We start from the raw sequence: 18425 nt of genomic DNA on the forward strand, positions 1-18425 counted from the left end.
CATGATCCACAACGCTATGCTATTGCTAACCCGTCAACAGCGCTACACTGGGGCCAAGTGGCTCACACTGCCGTGCTGTTTTATATCCTCCTCCTTCTCCCTCCCAGCTCCATGTCCTCCAGGGAGGAAGTGGGCGGGTCTATGGAGCCGAGCAGGGACCTGATTGGTCTGTCCTCAGAGCCACTGTCCATTGAGAGGGTCTACAGCTCAGCCGTCAGCCCCTCCTGTGGGGCAGTGGCCCTCTTCATAGGTGTGTAGCGTTAACCTTAGTGTCCTACCCCTCTAGAAGGGTTGCCCTCACCCAGTTTTCCAAAGAGACACATGAATAGCAGTTGGTGGTAAATGGCTATAGGCCTACAGACAAGTTTTCAAAATTGTTTGTGGAACTAGACATCCAATCTTGTTTAATTTTAATATAATGTAATTACTGATTACTGACTATCTGATTTCATTACAATGGTAGGACCACAACATAGCCTATTTTGACATTACCTTGGAGACTCCGTCTGGCAGGATTCTCCCCGGGGACGATGCGTTTGCGGTCACGACTATCGCCGGTTGGTGTGGATTTGGCGCATCGTTTCACTCTGACAGCGGCATGAGCGTTTGACATGGATTTAACCAATGAACCGATCCGTTCCACTTCACAATAGCTCCTACGGTATTTCTTTAGTAGTGTTCTACAAGAACCACATATAAATGTTAAAACGTCGTTCGTTTTTATAGGTCCCGTGAGCTCCTCAAGGGCCAAAGTGTATGGTGGCTTGAAATCATCGTCACAAAGAATCAAACGATGTTTGTTATTTTTATCTATAAAATTATCTCCACATAGGCGACATACATCGTTAATGGTTTTTTGTGGCGTTTGGGATTGAGCCATTTCTGACAGCCTCTGAACGTCAAGAAGTTCCGTCAAAATAATTCCCCCCCCCCCCCGGCACTATTTTGCATGGACACAACTGCTGCTTCCCGGGCTTAGCCCCGCCCTAGACGATTGTGATTGGTTTAAAGAAATAAAAACCGGCCCGCCCAGTTTCCCCACGGATAGACGGCTCGAGGTAGCGTGGCTCCAGACCATTCTACTTGCTGTAGTTTGGTCTGGCTTTGCGAGACTACCCTCACCCCAACCCCGCCAACCTTATTACCCCAACCCTCAATAGAGGTGGTTAGTGTTACCCTGACCCTGCTAACCCTCACCCTCTCTAGGTGTATAGTTCTACCCTAAACTTACTAACCATAACCCTTACGAAACGTGGTCATTGACCATCAACATAGTAATCTATGCCATTTTATCACTGTTATTGAAATAAGTCTTGAATTTAGAGAAAAAAGGTAAAGTCCTATGTTTCTGGCATTCTCCCCGTGTGGACGTGTGTGTGGAGCTCTGTCTGGGCGGTGTGTGTGGATGGGTGGAGCTCTGTCTGGGCGGTGTGTGTGGAGCTCTGTCTGGGCGGTGTGTGTGGATGGGTGGAGCTCTGTCTGGGCGGTGTGTGTGGAGCTCTGTCTGAGCGGTGTGTGTGGAGCTCTGTCTGGGCGGTGTGTGTGGAGCTCTGTCTGGGCGGTGTGTGTGGATGGTTGGAGCTCTGTCTGGGCGGTGTGTGTGGATGGTTGGAGCTCTGTCTGGGCGGTGTGTGTGGATGGGTGGAGCTCTGTCTGGGCGGTGTGTGGATGGTTGGCGCTCTGTCTGGGCGGTGTGTGTGGATGGGTGGAGCTCTGTCTGGGCGGTGTGTGGATGGTTGGCGCTCTGTCTGGGCGGTGTGTGTGGATGGGTGGAGCTCTGTCTGGGCAGCGGTGGACTGTGGTGTCCACAAGAAAGCTGGGCTATTGTGGACTTATTGTTTAACGCCAAGGTGTGTGTGGATTGTGAAGCTCCGTCTGAGCAGCGATGTATTTAATACCTGCGTCCGAGGGTAAGGCTTCCTATAGTATAACACTACAGTGTGTTGGATTTCATATAGAACATCGCTTATTATCACACTCATAACAGTTAGACAACATCGGTACTAAAAAAGTATAATAAAGAGGGTTCACTGGCTCTTTGAAATGCCTAACCCCCTCACCCGCCGTGTGTGTGTGTGTGTGTGTGTGTGTGTGTGTGTGTGTGTGTGTGTGTGTGTGTGTGTGTGTGTGTGTGTGTGTGTGTGTGTGTGTGTGTGTGTGTGTGTGTGTGTGTGTGTGTGTGTGTTCCTTAGGAACGACTCGGGAGCACTTTGAAGGCAGACGGGTGATTCGTTTGGAGTACGAAGCCTATGAGCCCATGGTCCAATCGGAACTGTCTGCAGTGTGTCGTGACATCAGAGCTCGCTGGCCAATGGTGAAGCACATCTGCATCCAGCATCGTCTCGGGTGTGTAGGGTGAAACATGCCCTTCTTCTATGATAATGTCCTACTATTAGGTGACTGCTTCAAGGCAGCGCTCAACAATCTTCCTTCTTGGGATTACTAATTATTATTATGAGCGTGTTTGCAAAGCAAGCCACACATTATTATTTGTATACTTGTATATGTATTTTCTGTAATTATCTCCTACAGATGGAGGTACAAACCCCAAATCAATGCCCAAACTTTGGGCATATATCAGTGCAGTGCACTAACCCTATGAATCAATTTTTTTTCTTATATTAATATTTAACATGGAACGTGACTGGAGCCAAAACGGGTCATCATTGCTGGTGAATGTCTATCTGGAGTGACAGATATCTATGAAACAAAGAAATGTTTCGTAGAACTTTCTTTCCAGTTCAGTCTAACTAACCCTAACCTATCCCTCGTGTCATCTTAATAACCCAAACCCAACCGTAATTCAATAGAGCCAACCGTAACCCAATACAAGCCTGACACACATACAGCCCTGATGCACTGAAGAGAGAGGCTAGAACCCAGGCTTTATGGTCCACACACCTTGAGGGGAAACGGTACATGGGTAAATTGACTTGAGGGGTAAACAGACCTAAGGGTATCTTGCATACTGGCGGGGGGGGGTTAATGTAATTTACCTTCTACTGAAGTATTACCTACTTATTTAAATAAGAAAATATAGTGGTACTGTAAATGTGGACAAATAGTGTGGAAAAGCTCTTATACTTTTAAGTATTTGGGGTATTTGACTTTCGTTTGTTGTTGGTACTGGAGGCTGGTTCCGGTTGCTGAGGCGAGCGTTGCCATAGCGATCTCCTCGCCACATCGCTGCGAGGCCCAAGAGGCTGTGGGCTACTGCATCAATGCTCTCAAGGCCAGCGCCCCAATCTGGAAGAAGGTAATAAAAAGTGTGTGTGTGTGTGTGTGTGTGTGTGTGTGTGTGTGTGTGTGTGTGTGTGTGTGTGTGTGTGTGTGTGTGTGTGTGGTGTGTGGTGTGTGGTGTGTGGTGTGTGGTGTGTGTGGTGTGGTGTGGTGTGGTGTGTGGCGACACTCCCGCATTGCATTCGAATAACCAGCGGAGCAGTTGAGGACAGGTTTTCTATAACCCAGCTGTGGTTGAGCTAGTGCAACAGACTCTTCAACTCACTTCTGTGTGTAGCAACGGATATATATTTTTCACAATAGAAAATTAAACTGAGACTTTCAAGATTGCCTCTTTTAAATACTTATTTTGAAGCCCCTGACAAGCCTAATTGATATTTTTGATTAATTTGGGGTCCTTTATACTAATACCTGGATTTATACAATCTGTTTTCACTTAGTAAATCCAGTTGTGTTCCAGCCACACCAGAGCCCTGCTGGTCACGCTGGTGGATGGAGTTTTAGTGATTTTAGTGATTGTTTAGGGGAGGGTAGGGTACTTGTAATGGGCTGGTTGGATGGAGATATTGACCGACCAACGGCTCTATAGAGGGGTCTGGAGCCCCGTCTCCTGGGGGCGCCCCGTTCTTCCGACCTCGTCTTGTCTGAAGATTCTGGGGGTCTGACATAACCTAATCTAAATAAATGTAGGCCTGCGCATTCTCCTCTCACCCTGAGGTCCGGTCAAAAAGCAGTTCCATCTTTGAGTTTTCCCCAAATTAGGTGACTTGAAAACTGCTTCTCAAAATCCACAGATCTGAGGTTTCTCATTAATTGAATCCAAAAAATGTACAAAATCATGATTAAAAGTACAAAACTTTTTTAATTTCGAACAACTTGGATGAGAAATATCAGATACATCTTGATTGGAGCGTGAGGGGAGGGCAGCAGCTACTGGGCTCATAAACTGAGACACGTGGACCAATGGGGCGGGCTGCTGTGAGGCACGTGGACCAATGGGGCGGGCTGCTGTGAGACACGTGGACCAATGGGGCGGGCTGTTGTGAGACACGTGGACCAATGGGGCGGGCTGTTGTGAGACACGTGGACCAATGGGGCGGGGGGCTGTGAGACACGTGGACCAATGGGGCGGGCTGTTGTGAGACACGTGGACCAATGGGGCGGGGTGCTGTGAGACACGTGGACCAATGGGGCGGGGGGCTGTGAGACACGTGGACCAATGGGACGGGGTGCTGTGAGACACGTGGACCAATGGGGCGGGGGGCTGTGAGACACGTGGACCAATGGGGCGGGGGGCTGTGAGACACGTGGACCAATGGGGCGGGGGGCTGTGAGACACGTGGACCAATGGGGCGGGGTGCTGTGAGACACGTGGACCAATGGGGCGGGGGGCTGTGAGACACGTGGACCAATGGGGCGGGGGGCTGTGAGACACGTGGACCAATGGGGCGGGGGGCTGTGAGACACGTGGACCAATGGGGCGGGGTGCTGTGAGACACGTGGACCAATGGGGCGGGATGCTGTGAGACACGTGGGACCAATGGGGCGGGGTGCTGTGAGACACGTGGGACCAATGGGGCGGGGTGTTTAAACTTTTTATATTTTAATGATATATATTGCGCCAAAACTTTGTCAACTTTGTACATGAAAATCAAGTTTCTGAAATAATTGGTATGACTCTTGCAAGGCAAATGTCAGACTTATTCAAATTGAATGTTAAGCCCCTCCTTGAGGACACTATGGCTGCCTGTGATAGGTGGTCACAGCTTCCCATTACATTGGCTGGCATTAATCAAAATGAACATGCTTCCTAAATGTATGTTTTTATTTCAATGTATACCGTAGTCCTTAATAAAAATTATTTTTTTAAAGCCTAGTTCAAATTATTCCCCATTTAATTGGGAATAAAACAAATCGAAGGATAAGAAAATTATTATTGCCAAAACCCAACTATCGGGCTACCTCACTATCAGTTTTATTATTGGGCATGCAATATTCACGCCCTTTCCCTATGGCGCTGATAAGCAAAATAGTTTTATAAATCAATTCTGATATTGAAGAACGCTTATTCATACTAAAATATGTTGTATATTCACAATAAAGCACTTCACTCTTACATGTTTTTGAATATTTGTCAGAAGCTTTAAAAACTGGGATATGTCAATAATAAGATATAAATGATAAGTAAGTTGGATTAAATTGTATTATTTTTTTCAGGAAGTTTATGAATCTGAAGAATCGAAGTGGAAGGAAAATCCTGAATGTGGCTGGTCTGGAAACGGCTGAAGTGGCTGGTCTAGAATAGGCTGAAGTGGCTGGTCTAGAATAGGCTGAAGTGGCTGGTCTAGAATAGGCTGAAGTGGCTGGTCTAGAATAGGCTGAAGTGGCTGGTCTAGACATCCACGTTCTAGGCTGTCATTTATGCTTTGTTTCTGAGAAACTGAATTTTGGGTTTTCATGAGCTGGAAGCCATAAAGAACATTAAAACAAATAAATGCTGTGAATGAATCCGTATAATACGAGTTTCACTTTTTAAATAGAATTATTGACTCATTGGACTAATGGACCATTTAATTTAAAAAAATGTCCTTCAAACAGACATCTGGTTGGGCTAGTGGAGAAAGAACAGTCAACTGATGTAATCTCATATTTTATTCCAAAAAATGTTAAGATGATAAATCAGCCATGTTAGGTTCACAGGTTAACTCTTTCAGCTATTAAATATCAAAATGTAGAAAATGTTTCTGCAGTTGTACTAGCGCCAAGCTAACCATCACACAATAAGGGTAAGGCTTTAACATAGTCTCGGAAACATCTATAATACATCTTCAATACATTCCAAACCATTTACAAACATATCAACATATTTCAAGGTATCAGCATTAGTCTAGCAGATTACAGTACTTCCATGTAATGTATTTTAGCTGTTTACCTTCCAACTCAAAGACCTTGGGTGTAGATCCTAAAGGAAGATTCTCCCATTGCTAACATGACTTTTTAGGCAACATGGTAACCGCAGCAAAATTAAGTTTGTTATATTATTCAAATTAAATCTTGATGGATCATCTGCAGACAAACTGGTGTTCCTGGCAACGTAGGCTACAGCTTGGATTTGCTCATGGCCGCCATCATCTTCTCCAGCTTGATAGCCAGCGTCATGTCGCCATTGATACGCAGCTTCCCGGTCATGAAGGCCATCGTGGGCTTCAGCTCCCCTAGAGAGATATCCCAGAATAATAGTTAGCCGACCCATAATAACATCCCATAATAGCTGGATCACTGGTAATAATCTTGTATTTAACATCCAATAGGGAACAGGGTTGCCATGGTTACCGCGGAACATTCGACTGAAGAGGGCGGAGTCCATGCTCATCACAACATCAGGAGGGGAGGGGGGGAGGCCCTGCCCGGCTAGCCCCGCCCCCTGCTTCAGATCCACGAACCAGCTGCCTGTGTGCTCGCCTGTCAGGGGAGATCGACATTAAACACTAATAGTCTAAATCATCAACGTTTCTTTTGTATTAGAACCGCATCAAGTATTGTTAACATTTCAAATTAGAGCACATTACACGAGGCGGGTGGTGACAAGAGGAAACGTGTTAGGAGGAGACACTGCTGGGAGGTAGAAGTCCAGGAGAAATCAAGAACCTGATAGGTCGAACTGATAGACGCCCTTGGTTGATTGGACCAGGTCCTGGCTGAGGACTGTCCGGATCAGAGCAAACGTTTCTTCAATAGGGTTGCTGGTCTTTGTGGAAGAGGGTAGGGCTTTGGAGGAGGGCGTGTCTACTGGAAAAATGACATCAACAATTTAAATTAAAATGACCCTAGGAGACATTGAAGGAGACTAGGAGACACCGAAGGACACCAGGAGACAGGACTTACCATCAGTCTCCACATCGAGGAAGAAGTCAGGCATGAGGGGGTGACCTGTCAATCATAATGATGCAATCAATAAATAATAAAGAATACGTAAATATTACTAATCAATGATGGACTCTCATAATGACCTGGCTCCACAGCATAGACCTCCATGTCACCAAGCCCCGCCTCTCGCAGGATATCCTCGTCAATCAGGAAGTGACCCGTGGTGTGGGCGGGGCCAGCCAGGGGGCGGGAAAACACAGAGTAGGCTGCGTCCGCCATGATGTCAGCTTTACGGCACTGCCGCTCGATACCTTCACCACCTAGCATATCCATAGCCGCCGTCTGGATGGCTAAAGGATAATTCGGACATTAGCATTAGCATAGCATAACTGGCTAATGGAAAACTCAATACATTAGCTTTACCAGATCAGAAAACTCAGAAGAGGTGAAAGGGGTGAAAAAGGTGCCATTGTTGGAAGGCCAACCACTGTAGGGGGTCTGGAGAAATATGTCTATTTGATTTCAAAATATGACATCAGCCTGATAACGGTGGATCTGAAGAGTTTGTTTATTGGCGGGGGTCTAAGGAATGAGGTCTAGTTCAATTTTCCATAGACTGAAATGAGACCAGAAACTATTCAGAAATGTGTTGCACAGAATCTTTGTTAACAGCCATCTGGAGGGCTAACAGACAACCCATCCAGACATAGCAGCCATCTGGGTGTTTGGTACCAGAGAACGCTGCTGGATCAATTGAGATGATTAAATTAGCATTAAATTGGTAACAATCAGCTGAACACTTTAGAAGCGTTAGCTAGGTGAGCAAAGCAGCATTAGCTTACCAGTCTTGGGCCAGAGGGCGTTGACGCTGATCTGCCCTCTGAACTCCTCAGCCATCCCAAGGACACACATCGACATCCCATACTTAGCCATGGTGTAGGCTAGGGCGAGAGACAGAGACATTTCAGAAGGGAGCGAGCCCAGCCATTTTCCCAATCAGCCTCATGTTAATATTATTCTGAAGTGAAGGTTTGGTGCTGGGAAGGTGTTCTTCATGGTTACCTGTATGGTTCTTGAACCAAATGGGGTTGAGGTTGAGAGGCGGAGACAGGTTCAGGATGTGAGGGTTAGAGCTTTTCAACAGGTGAGGAATGCACAGCTTAGAGCTATGACAGGGAGACATAGAGTTGGACAGGAGAGAGAGAGGGACAAAGTTAGCCTACATCAAAACTTATGTTTTCGGTTTTTTCAAACGGCGTTCTAAAAAACAACAATCTCCATCCAGTCGAGAGTCGTAGCACTGTGGCAGAAATAATGTCCGTCCATATTACATGCCTGAAAGGTACATCAGGTGTCCATGTACACTGGGCTCGTTTGGGCTGGTGTTAACAGGAATTCGTTTTCTGCTCTGCGGTTGGCCAGAGTGTGTGTGCTGGGGTGTGTGTGTGCGTGTATTTTTCTGTTACGTGAGGTAAGTTCCCCGCAGGTTGACGGCCAGCATCAGGTCAACCTTCTTCATGGACGTCCCAAGAGTTCCCGTCAGATTAATAGCACTGGCGTTGTTCACCAAAATATCAATACCTGCAACAGTATACCATCAATACATCATACCTGCAAATATACCATCAATATATAAATACCTGCAATACATACAATCAAGATATATATACACCAGCGAATACGTCCTCCATGTTGGAAATATTTTTATACGTAGATATATATATTTATACTTAGATAGATATAATAGAAAATGTATCTCTTTAAATTTCTCTCTAGCAAGTATATCTCTAGATCACATCTCTCAGATGTAATGTATCTGCGACCAGTATATCTCTAGTTCATATATCTCTACTTCATATATCTCTATATACCTATATACCTCCGAACTTGGCGACCGCCTGCTCCACAGCTGAGCGGATCTGCTCCTCATCCCGGACGTCCACCACACAGGCCAGCGCCTTGCCTCCAGCCTCCTCGACTGCACACAGTACGCAGCAGACCATCAGCTTTCATATATATATATATATAAAAATAAAAATGACTCCAAGGTTTATATATACACTATCATTCAAAAGTTTTGGGTCACTTAGAAATTAATCAGAAATACAGTCTAGTCAAATCAAGTCAAATTAAATTATCCCACTAGGGGAGATTAGGATGCAGCTAGACATTGTTAATTTAGTAAATGAAAATTTGCTGGAAATGGCAGATTTTTAATGAAATATCTACAGGTCCCATTTCCAGCCACCATCACTCCTGTGGTCTAATGGTACATTGTTTACCTAATCGTGTACAAAAGGCTAATCGATGAATAGAAAACCCGCAATTATGTTAGCACTGCTAAAAACGGATGAATAAAAGTGTGAGTTTTCATGGAAAACATGAAATTGTCTGGGTGACTCCAAGCTTTTGAACGGTAGTGTATGTGAAGCACATTATCTGACTCAATACATTGGTATCGTTTATATAACTATGCATATGTTATATAGCTGACATGTGTAGCTCACTCTCTCTGGCTGCAGTGTAGATGGTTCCTGGCAGCTTGGGGTGGGCCTCAGCCGTCTTTGCGGCCACCACCACATTAGCTCCGTCGCGCGCCGCCTTCAGAGCGATAGCTCGACCGATACCGCGGCTGGCGCCGGTCACGAAGAGCGTCCGACCCGCGAGGGCCCTGCCAGTACAGAGAACACACAGCTCAATGCTGACGGCATACGCAAACCAAGGACGTTAACATCAGGTGCAGTTGGACAGAAGGGTTTCAAGACCCTCACTCCAGTGTGACAGATGTGTTTCAGGATCCTGATGGTATTACAGAAGTGTTTCAGGATCCTGATGGTATTACAGAAGTGTTTCAGAATCCTGATGGTATTACAGAAGTGTTTCAGGATCCTGATGGTATTACAGAAGTGTTTCAGGATCCTGATGGTATTACAGAAGTGTTTCAGGATCCTGATGGTATTACAGAAGTGTTTCAGGATCCTGATGGTGTTACAGAAGTGTTTCAGAATCCTGATGGTATTACAGAAGTGTTTCAGGATCCTGATGGTATTACAGAAGTGTTTCAGGATCCTGATGGTGTTACAGAAGTGTTTCAGGATCCTCATCGGTGTGACAGAAGTGTTTCAGGATCCTCATCGGTGTGACAGAAGTGTTTCAGGATCCTCATCGGTGTGACAGAAGTGTTTCAGGATCCTCATCAGTGTGACAGAGTGCTCCTCATTCTGTGGCGGCAGTGGTGCTAGATAATGCTGAAACATGACTCATGACACTGTAGCAGAGCAGCAGGCCTTCCGGCGGGGCGGTTCAGTCAGTACACTGCAGGCCACACACTGCAGCTTTGCATCCACACGCCGCTCAAAGAACAGGTCACCATCGACCCACTTAACCCTCATAGCTCACAAAGAAATGAAGAAGAAAGGCCACCAAGCAAATTAAGCTCAATGCTCCTGAGCACAAGCCAAGACAGGCTTTCATTGGTCGGAACTCAACCGTCTCTATGCTTGTGGTTTAGGGCTGGGTATCGTCAAGGACTTTGCGATACGAATACGATCATGATACACTGGTATGATATATCACGATATATCGCATAGGATTGGGTTTGGGAACCCCCTAACCTAGAGGTTATATGACTGTAGCTACAACTCAAGCCACTAGAGGTTATATAGCTATAACTGTAGCTACGGCAGAATCCACTAGAGGTTTAGCATTTGCAGCATCACTGACAGTGTTAATTGTTATAGCGTTTGTACATCAGAAAGTACAGCAATAGTAGCAGTAGTGCTGTACCATAACCTAGGCTAATAAAAACTTAGTTATAACCATTCATTTTACGATTAATTACTAAACAATGATCAACAAAGCAATTATTACAACACAACAATATTCCAAAGCTCTTATGTTTCCATTGTGACTTGACGTCCCAAGCCTCCTTCATATGTAAGAGTTATGGAAATGAATGACTGGAGTATTGCATAAGATCTGATAAGATATAACCATCTATCTATATATTTATATCTACATATGTATATACATCTCTCTCTCTCTCTCTATATATATATATATATATATATATATATATATATATATATATATATATATATATATACATACATCTCTCTCTATATATATATATATATCAATATAATATATATATTAGATGTCATTCAGCAATAGCTAAGCACAAGCAGTGTACTCACCCTGTGTTCTGCAACATGACGAAGACTTGTGTTTTCTTTGCTAATGGAATGACCGAAACCTTTCCTTACAAACTTCGGAACACGGGTAAAGGTAAAGAGTGAAGGAGACCCTGCCGCGTTGTGACGTAAGGCAACCTTTACCCCAGTCCCACTAGTTTCCGGTCAACACCGTGCAGCCATCAGGGCTCGGGTTAGTACTTCGCATGCAGTATCAAGGTTCCTGTTTACGAAGCGTGGTAAAGTCGGTTTTAAATTGGACGTCGGCACATTCGAAAAATCTATTTAGCACGAGGGACAAATTTGTGTCAAACTAACACTGATGTAATGCAAGGCCTGTCTAAATAACACAAAGCTATTATTTTGCTTTAAATCTATTATACGGCTTCACCTTTTGACTTAACCATGTCATAACACATCGGGTGAACTCAGCTAACTGCCCTACATATAACACAAAGCTTATTTTCTCCAAAAAACACCCATTGATTAAAAAATATAAGTATAATTTATTTTATTGTTAAATGCTATGGTGAACTCAGCTTACTACCCCTCACATAACACAAAGCTTATTTTTTCCATAATCCCACCTTTTGATTTTATACAATTTTTTTACTCACAAAATATGCTATAAATCTATGATGCGGATTGACCTTTTCACCTACCCATGTCAGAACACATCTGATGAACCCAGCTAACTGCCCCACACATAACACAAAGCTTATAAAAACCCACCTTTTGATTTTATACAATTCTTTTAATGTTAAAAAATGCTATAAATCTTTTATGCGGCTTGACCTTTTCACCTACCCAAGTCAGAACACATCTAAAGAACCCAGCTAACTGCCCCACACAAAACACAAAGCTTATCTTTTTTAAAAACCCACCTTTTAATTTTATACAATTTCTTTACTCTCAAAATATTGTGTCGACTCCTCCGGGGTGGCGCAGGGGATCCTGGGAGTTGCTGTTCTGAGTTGATCAAAGGGTTTTTGGTCGCCCTTGTTTGTTACTAGGTTAAGTGGGGTTAATGGGTTCGGGGTATTATTTAGTTGTGTGTTGTTCAATGTTAACATGTGTGTTTATCGTTGCCGCCACCGCCACTGACTAATATTTTATGCATGCTTGTTCATTGGGTCTGCTGTTCCTCGTGCGTTGTTGGTGTGGAATAAAAGTAGCCTGCAGTCGTGCGGTGTATGGGACGCAGTCAGAGCTACAGGTGAGTTAAGCCTGACTGTGTACATCTTGGCCGCCGTTACAATATGCTCTAAATCTATGATACGGCTTGACCTTTTCACCTACCAATATCAAAACATACCTGTGAACTATATACTATACACATTTGCATGCAAAAAATTAAGGCAGGCTATACTTGATTTATGTGTACTTTTTACACACAAGTAATTAAATAAATACAACTTACAACAATGTCAAATATTTACATTATGAACAGGAAAATCAGTGTGTGTATTAATTAAATTACTTAGTGTGTAAAAAGTACAGATAAATCATGCATAGCCTGCCTACATTTTTTGCCTATTATTATATATATTATATAGGCAAAATGGGTTGAGACTGTGGAAATTTGGCTTTTCTATGAAATTGTGGGAAAAGTAAACATATTTATAGCATAGCAGAAGTCCATGGTGAAAAAGATGCATCTGATTTTAGAGATTAATATGATGAAAGAATTTTGAGTCCAGTTCAATCTAGGCAAGGCAAGGCAACTTTATTTATATAGCACTTTTCATACACAAGGCAGACTCAAAGTGCTTCACATATAAACATTGTCATACAATAAAATAAAATAATAAATAAGTAAAAGAAAACATATGCAAATAAATGAGTAAAATAGAAAGTGCAATGTATTTAAAGGCACCCAGTGCAACTTTATGTAAACATTCAATGAAAAATAAACATTCAATTTCTTGTCTTTTTTACACGTAGTAAGTTTCAATAACTCCATACCATTACATATCGACATTCAAGGAGCAAAGATGAGACGTCGTTGTGTGGTGAGAACTGATAGAAAATCGTAAACAACAACAATCGCCGGTGGGGAGAAGCCATTTTTCCATTGACTGGAAGCCTGCTTTATTTATTGTAGGTTACAAAAAATGTAGGTTACTTTCTCTGGGACTCCAACCCGGATTCTAGTAACCCTTATCCTTTCTCTCTGGTATCAGATCATCTATCTTTCTGGTAAAGGAGAAATAAGGCTAGTTCATATTTTTAAAAAATAGCGCCACCTTTGGGTGCAGTACCACAATTTGGGTTTATGGGTAGTTGGTATCCACCTAGTCTCACAAAGCCAGACCAAACTACAGCAAGTAGAATGGTCTGGAGCCACGCTACCTCGAGCCGTCTATCCGTGGGGAAACTGGGCGGGCCTGTTTTTATTTCTTTAAACCAATCACAATCGTCTAGGGTGGGGCTAAGCCCGGGAAGCAGCAGTTGTGTCCATGCAAAATAGTGCCGGGGGGGAAATTATTTTGACGGAACTTCTTGACGTTCAGAGGCTGTCAGAAATGGCTCAATCCCAAACGCCACAAAAAAACATTAACGATGTATGTCGCCTATGTGGAGATAATTTTATAGATAAAAAGAACAAACATCGTTTGATTCTTTGTCACGATGATTTCAAGCCACCATACACTTTGGCCCTTGAGGAGCTCACTGGACCTATAAAAACGAACGACGTTTTAACATTTATATGTGGTTCTTGTAGAACACTACTAAAGAAATACCGTAGGAGCTATTGTGAAGTGGAACGGATCGGTTCATTGGTTAAATCCATGTCAAACGCTCATGCCGCTGTCAGAGTGAAACGATGCGCCAAATCCACACCAACCGGCGATAGTCGTGACCGCAAACCCATCGTCCCCGGGGAGAATCCTGCCAGACGGAGTCTCCAAGGTAATGTCAAAATAGGCTATGTTGTGGTCCTACCATTGTAATGAAATCAGATAGTCAGTAATCAGTAATTACATTATATTAAAATTAAACAAGATTGGATGGCTAGTTCCACAAACAATTTCGAAAACGTGTCTGGAGGTCTATAGCCATTTACCACCAACTGCTATTCATGTGTCTCTTTGGAAAACAATGTTATACTGTCCAGAGATGTGTCCACGGAAAGAGCCAAACATGCCAACTTTACAGCGCCGTCAAAGTCCTCTTCAAAACTCGCCATACTGCCTAGTTTTCGAGTTTGAGGGGGAGCACAATACGGTAACGCCAGCAACCGGAAGAGGAGGAGTCGCGGCCAAATCGGCCGCTAAGCAATAGACGCTGTCCACTTCCGTTCAGCCAGACTAGTATCCACCTAATAATAGTCGTATGTTTTTTTTATACTATAACAAAATGTCCATACAAGAAAAATGAGCTAACTGCTCCAACTTCATTGGCCTATATTTCTCAAATGGAACTAAATAAAACAAATTCTGTTTGATGGTTTTTGTGAGGCTTGGTCTAAAGAATTTAGATTTTGGTGAATTTTTTATTCTTTTTGTAGTCTGTGAATCTTTTTATCATGTTTGGCTTTAATATGAAATTGTGGGAAAAGTAAAAAAAATTTAGGGCATAAGACCCAGGTTTTATAGATGCATCTGATTCTAGAGATTAATGTTATGAAAGAATTTTGAGTCCAGGTCAATCTGGTGAGGAGAAATAAGCCCCAGGCTACCCACCTCGTCGGAAAGGCTGTAAATCGAGTCCGGGTGACGGTAAATACCTAAACCCCAAGGAACCGCTTGGAGAACGTTGGAGAAAAACTTACCTCTTCACCTGTGCTAGGCTATGCTGATCCAAAACTGCAGTACTTCCTTCATACAGATGTAAGCACCATCTTTCTTGGAGCTGCTCTGTACCAAGAACAGAACGGAGTGACAAGCCAAGGTTTATCCCGCAGTGAGTCCAGATACCCTGCTCACAAATTTGAATTTTTGGCCCTTAAATGGGCCATAACAGACAAATTTCACGACTATCTGTATTGTAACACATTCACTGTTATCATAGATAACAATCCTTTAACCTACCTTCTCACCACAGCGAAGCTAGATGCCGCTAGCTACCGCTGGCTGGCAGCATTGTCCACATTCAACTTCAACATCAAATATAGCGCCGGAAAACACAATCTCGATGCAGGAGGACGGTCTACAAGATGATTGAGCTACAAGAGGATCTTCCTTACCGAAAGCGCCTGTCTGGAACAGAGATTCTGATGCAGTTCGTTCTCCCTGAGGCCCTCAGATCCACTGTGTTGCAAAACCTGATAATACATAACATGATAATATGGGCCATCTAGGAATCAAGCGAACAGTTGAACTTACCAGATCTTGCTTCTATTGGCCCAAAATGGCTTAAGAGATTGAGAAGAAAGTGAAGACTTGTGAGAGATGTGTCTGCAGAAAAGCCCCTCCTGACAAGGCAGCCCCACTTGTAAACATCAATACCACCAGGCCGCTGGAGGTCGTCTGCATGGACTTCCTCTCAATAGAGCCTGATAGCAAGAACAAAAAATACATCTTAGTGGTCACAGATCACTTCACCAAGTACGCCATGGCCATCCCTACAAGAGATCAAAAGGCCAGTACTGTGGCGAAGAGTATGTTGGAACACTTCTTAGTCCATTATGGTTTTCCAGAGCGACTCCATAGTGACCAGGGAAGAGATTTCGAATCACATACCATCCGAGAACTGTGCCCCCTGCTAGGTATACGCAAAGTGAGAACCAGCCCGTATCACCTCAGAGGTAATCCTGTAAAGCGCTACAACAAGACTTTACTGAGTATGAAGAGGAATGTACTAGGGCTGGGCGATAAACCGATTTTATCGATTAATTCGAGTGTGTAGCTCACGTCGACTTGTTCAAAATAAAATCGGTTTTCTCTTCAACATCCGCAAACGCTTCCCTCTCAGCTCCCGTAGTTTGGAATGGGCTCAGCCCTCCCCCCGCACAGAGCGCGCATTTACCAAAGTGATACACAAACATGGCAGCGAGTTTGACAAGTTGTATACCACCATTTATTCATGTATGTATAATCTATTTTGAGGTAAACATAATTCATTTGAAATATATCTGTGTGGTTTAATAATTCGTCGATCTGTTGGTAATTCGTCGATCTTTTGGTAATGCATCGGGGCTCCAGTAGGGGGATCGCACTCCTCTTCCTCATTCAATACAGACAAGTGAAGGAAAGAGCTGCGTGCGTGTGTGTTTTTCCTCATTCTTCTCCCGTTACTATTCCCTTTCTTAAGGTAATTATTACCGTTTGCAAAACACTGTATATTTATGACCAGTGTTGAAAGTTTGAATGTTATGTTGGCACTTTATCAGAAGTCCTCTTATCATTAGAAATATTTTATGTTTACAGAAATATTTTATTTTATATTTTATATATTTTACATTTTATGTTATGTTACAGGTTACACTGTTTACAATGGCAGGGCCTGCCATAATGCTTTTTTATGTAAATCGATTTAAATCGGAAATCGGATTTTTTATGAAAAAATCGGGGATTTTTATTTTAGGCCATATCGCCCAGCCCTAGAATGTACCAACATTGAAGGACACAGAGAAAACCCGCTGGTGTGACTTCGTTAAGCCGCTTACTCAGGCTTACAACTGTACCAGAAATGACGACACAGGCTTCCCCCCATATGAACTTATGTTTGGGTGCAACCCTGCTGCCGATTGATATTGCTTTTGGACTACCAGTCAGCGACAAACAGCCCCTCTCACATTCACAGCATGTGAAAAAGTTGAGAAGCCATCTTGAGGAGAGCTACCAAGTAGCCATCAATAACTCTTGCAAAGTGGCTGACAAAAACACGAAGAGGTTTGACAAAGTCATTCGTGAGTCTACCTTGGATGTTGGAGACCGAGTCCTAGCCCACAATCTTCGTCTCAGAAGAAACACAAACCGGGAGTCGACAATATATATATAGTCACCAAACGAATGGGAGAAATGCCTACACAGTGTATACACAGTGAGACCAGAGAAAGAGGGTGGACCACTGCAAACACTCCATAGGGATCTCTTTCTCCCTTGTGGTTTTCTCTCGCAGAAGAGGAGGAACCAGAGCGCATTAGTAAACCTCGAAAAGCCCAGATCAACCAGAGGATAACAGCTCAAGAGGATGACGAAGATATCTGTTATCACTTTGAGCCATCACATGGAATAAAAGAGACCCGTTTCATCAAAATCATTGACAACCCAATAAAGAACACAGACACTCACAGAGAGAAATATGAAAAATCTGAAGGAGAGCCATGTGTAAATCCATCTGGTTCGGAACGACTGGAATATCAGGATATCCTCTCTTGTAAAAATGACTTACCTGATGAACCGGCTAAAGTTCCTAACTCACCTGAAATCGTTTCCATGCAAAAATCTCTGAATGAGAAGTCTAGCCATGTATCGAATCAACCTGTAAAGGAAAAATAAACAGCCATTCTTACCTGAAATGGTACAAGGAAACACACCAAATGGAGAGTCTGAACCTGAGGCCAAGCACAAACATGCATCCATCCATGCAATGCAAGAGTAATCCTCCGTGGACCGAGTATTTCTCCTCAGTCTGAGAGCCCTGCATATCGCAGGCGCCCAGAACTTCGGGGCGGACCTCATGTCTCGCGGCGGTCCCCGCCGAGACGAGTGGCGGTTACATCCCGACATTGTCAGACTGATCTGGCAGAGGTTCGGGACGGCTCAGGTGGACCTGTTCGCGTGCAGGGAGAACACACACTGCAGGTGGTGGTTCTCTCTCAACCCTCGGGATCTTCCCCCATTAGGGGTAGATGCTAAGCATGTCTATCAACAAAGTTGCACAGCCTTCGTTAGCTTAGTAGCTACTTCCTAATCTATAGTTGTACCACGAATAAAATCGCGTTTACAAATTCTAACACTGATAAAATACCAAAATTACCAGAGCATAATATTGTTGCGAGCAACGCGGGAAGGACGAGACGGGAGCCCAGGTCAAGCGGATACGCAACTCTCGGGCCCCATACACCGCACGACTCCCAGAGTTGCATTTATTTAACAACGACACACAACATACAGACACAGCGCACAGCACACCCAATCAACATACATGCAATTCTCGGTTACGGTGGCGGCAACA

The 18425-nt window shown here is 43.8% G+C and overlaps 2 protein-coding genes and 1 long non-coding RNA gene across 5 annotated transcripts; 1 reads left to right on the forward strand and 2 right to left on the reverse strand.

The window, feature by feature from the left end:
• The first annotated feature begins 111 nt into the window (after positions 1–111).
• Positions 112–5739, forward strand: LOC132447503 (molybdopterin synthase catalytic subunit). Its single transcript, XM_060038305.1, has 4 exons — positions 112–250; positions 2193–2346; positions 3133–3256; positions 5458–5739. The coding sequence occupies exons 1-4, from the start codon at positions 112–114 to the stop codon at positions 5524–5526; spliced, it is 486 nt and encodes a 161-aa protein (XP_059894288.1). The 3' UTR covers positions 5527–5739.
• A 194-nt stretch (positions 5740–5933) lies between these two features.
• hsdl2 (hydroxysteroid dehydrogenase like 2) lies at positions 5934–11520 on the reverse strand. 2 transcript variants are annotated; one of them, XM_060038303.1, is made up of 11 exons: positions 11304–11520; positions 9615–9778; positions 8987–9085; positions 8574–8688; positions 8170–8273; positions 7950–8048; positions 7251–7457; positions 7126–7170; positions 6889–7029; positions 6574–6702; positions 5934–6455 (listed from the first exon to the last, which is right to left on the reverse strand). In XM_060038303.1, exons 1-11 carry the CDS (start codon positions 11318–11320, stop codon positions 6340–6342), a joined length of 1236 nt encoding a protein of 411 aa, XP_059894286.1. In that variant the 5' UTR covers positions 11321–11520; the 3' UTR covers positions 5934–6339. The 2 variants fall into 2 exon arrangements, with proteins under 2 accessions (XP_059894286.1, XP_059894287.1); XM_060038304.1 differs by having other exon boundaries at positions 6889–7026; positions 11304–11466.
• Positions 11521–13248: 1728 nt separating this feature from the next.
• Positions 13249–18060, reverse strand: LOC132447833 (uncharacterized). 2 transcript variants are annotated; one of them, XR_009523221.1, is made up of 4 exons: positions 15986–18060; positions 15335–15798; positions 14623–15160; positions 13249–13594 (listed from the first exon to the last, which is right to left on the reverse strand). It is a non-coding gene; the product is annotated as an uncharacterized LOC132447833 (long non-coding RNA). The 2 variants fall into 2 exon arrangements; XR_009523220.1 differs by having other exon boundaries at positions 15335–18060.
• Positions 18061–18425: the final 365 nt, after the last annotated feature.

The sequence above is a fragment of the Gadus macrocephalus genome, chromosome 19 (genome assembly GCF_031168955.1).
Source record: "Gadus macrocephalus chromosome 19, ASM3116895v1".
Taxonomy (NCBI): Eukaryota; Metazoa; Chordata; class Actinopteri; order Gadiformes; family Gadidae; genus Gadus; species Gadus macrocephalus.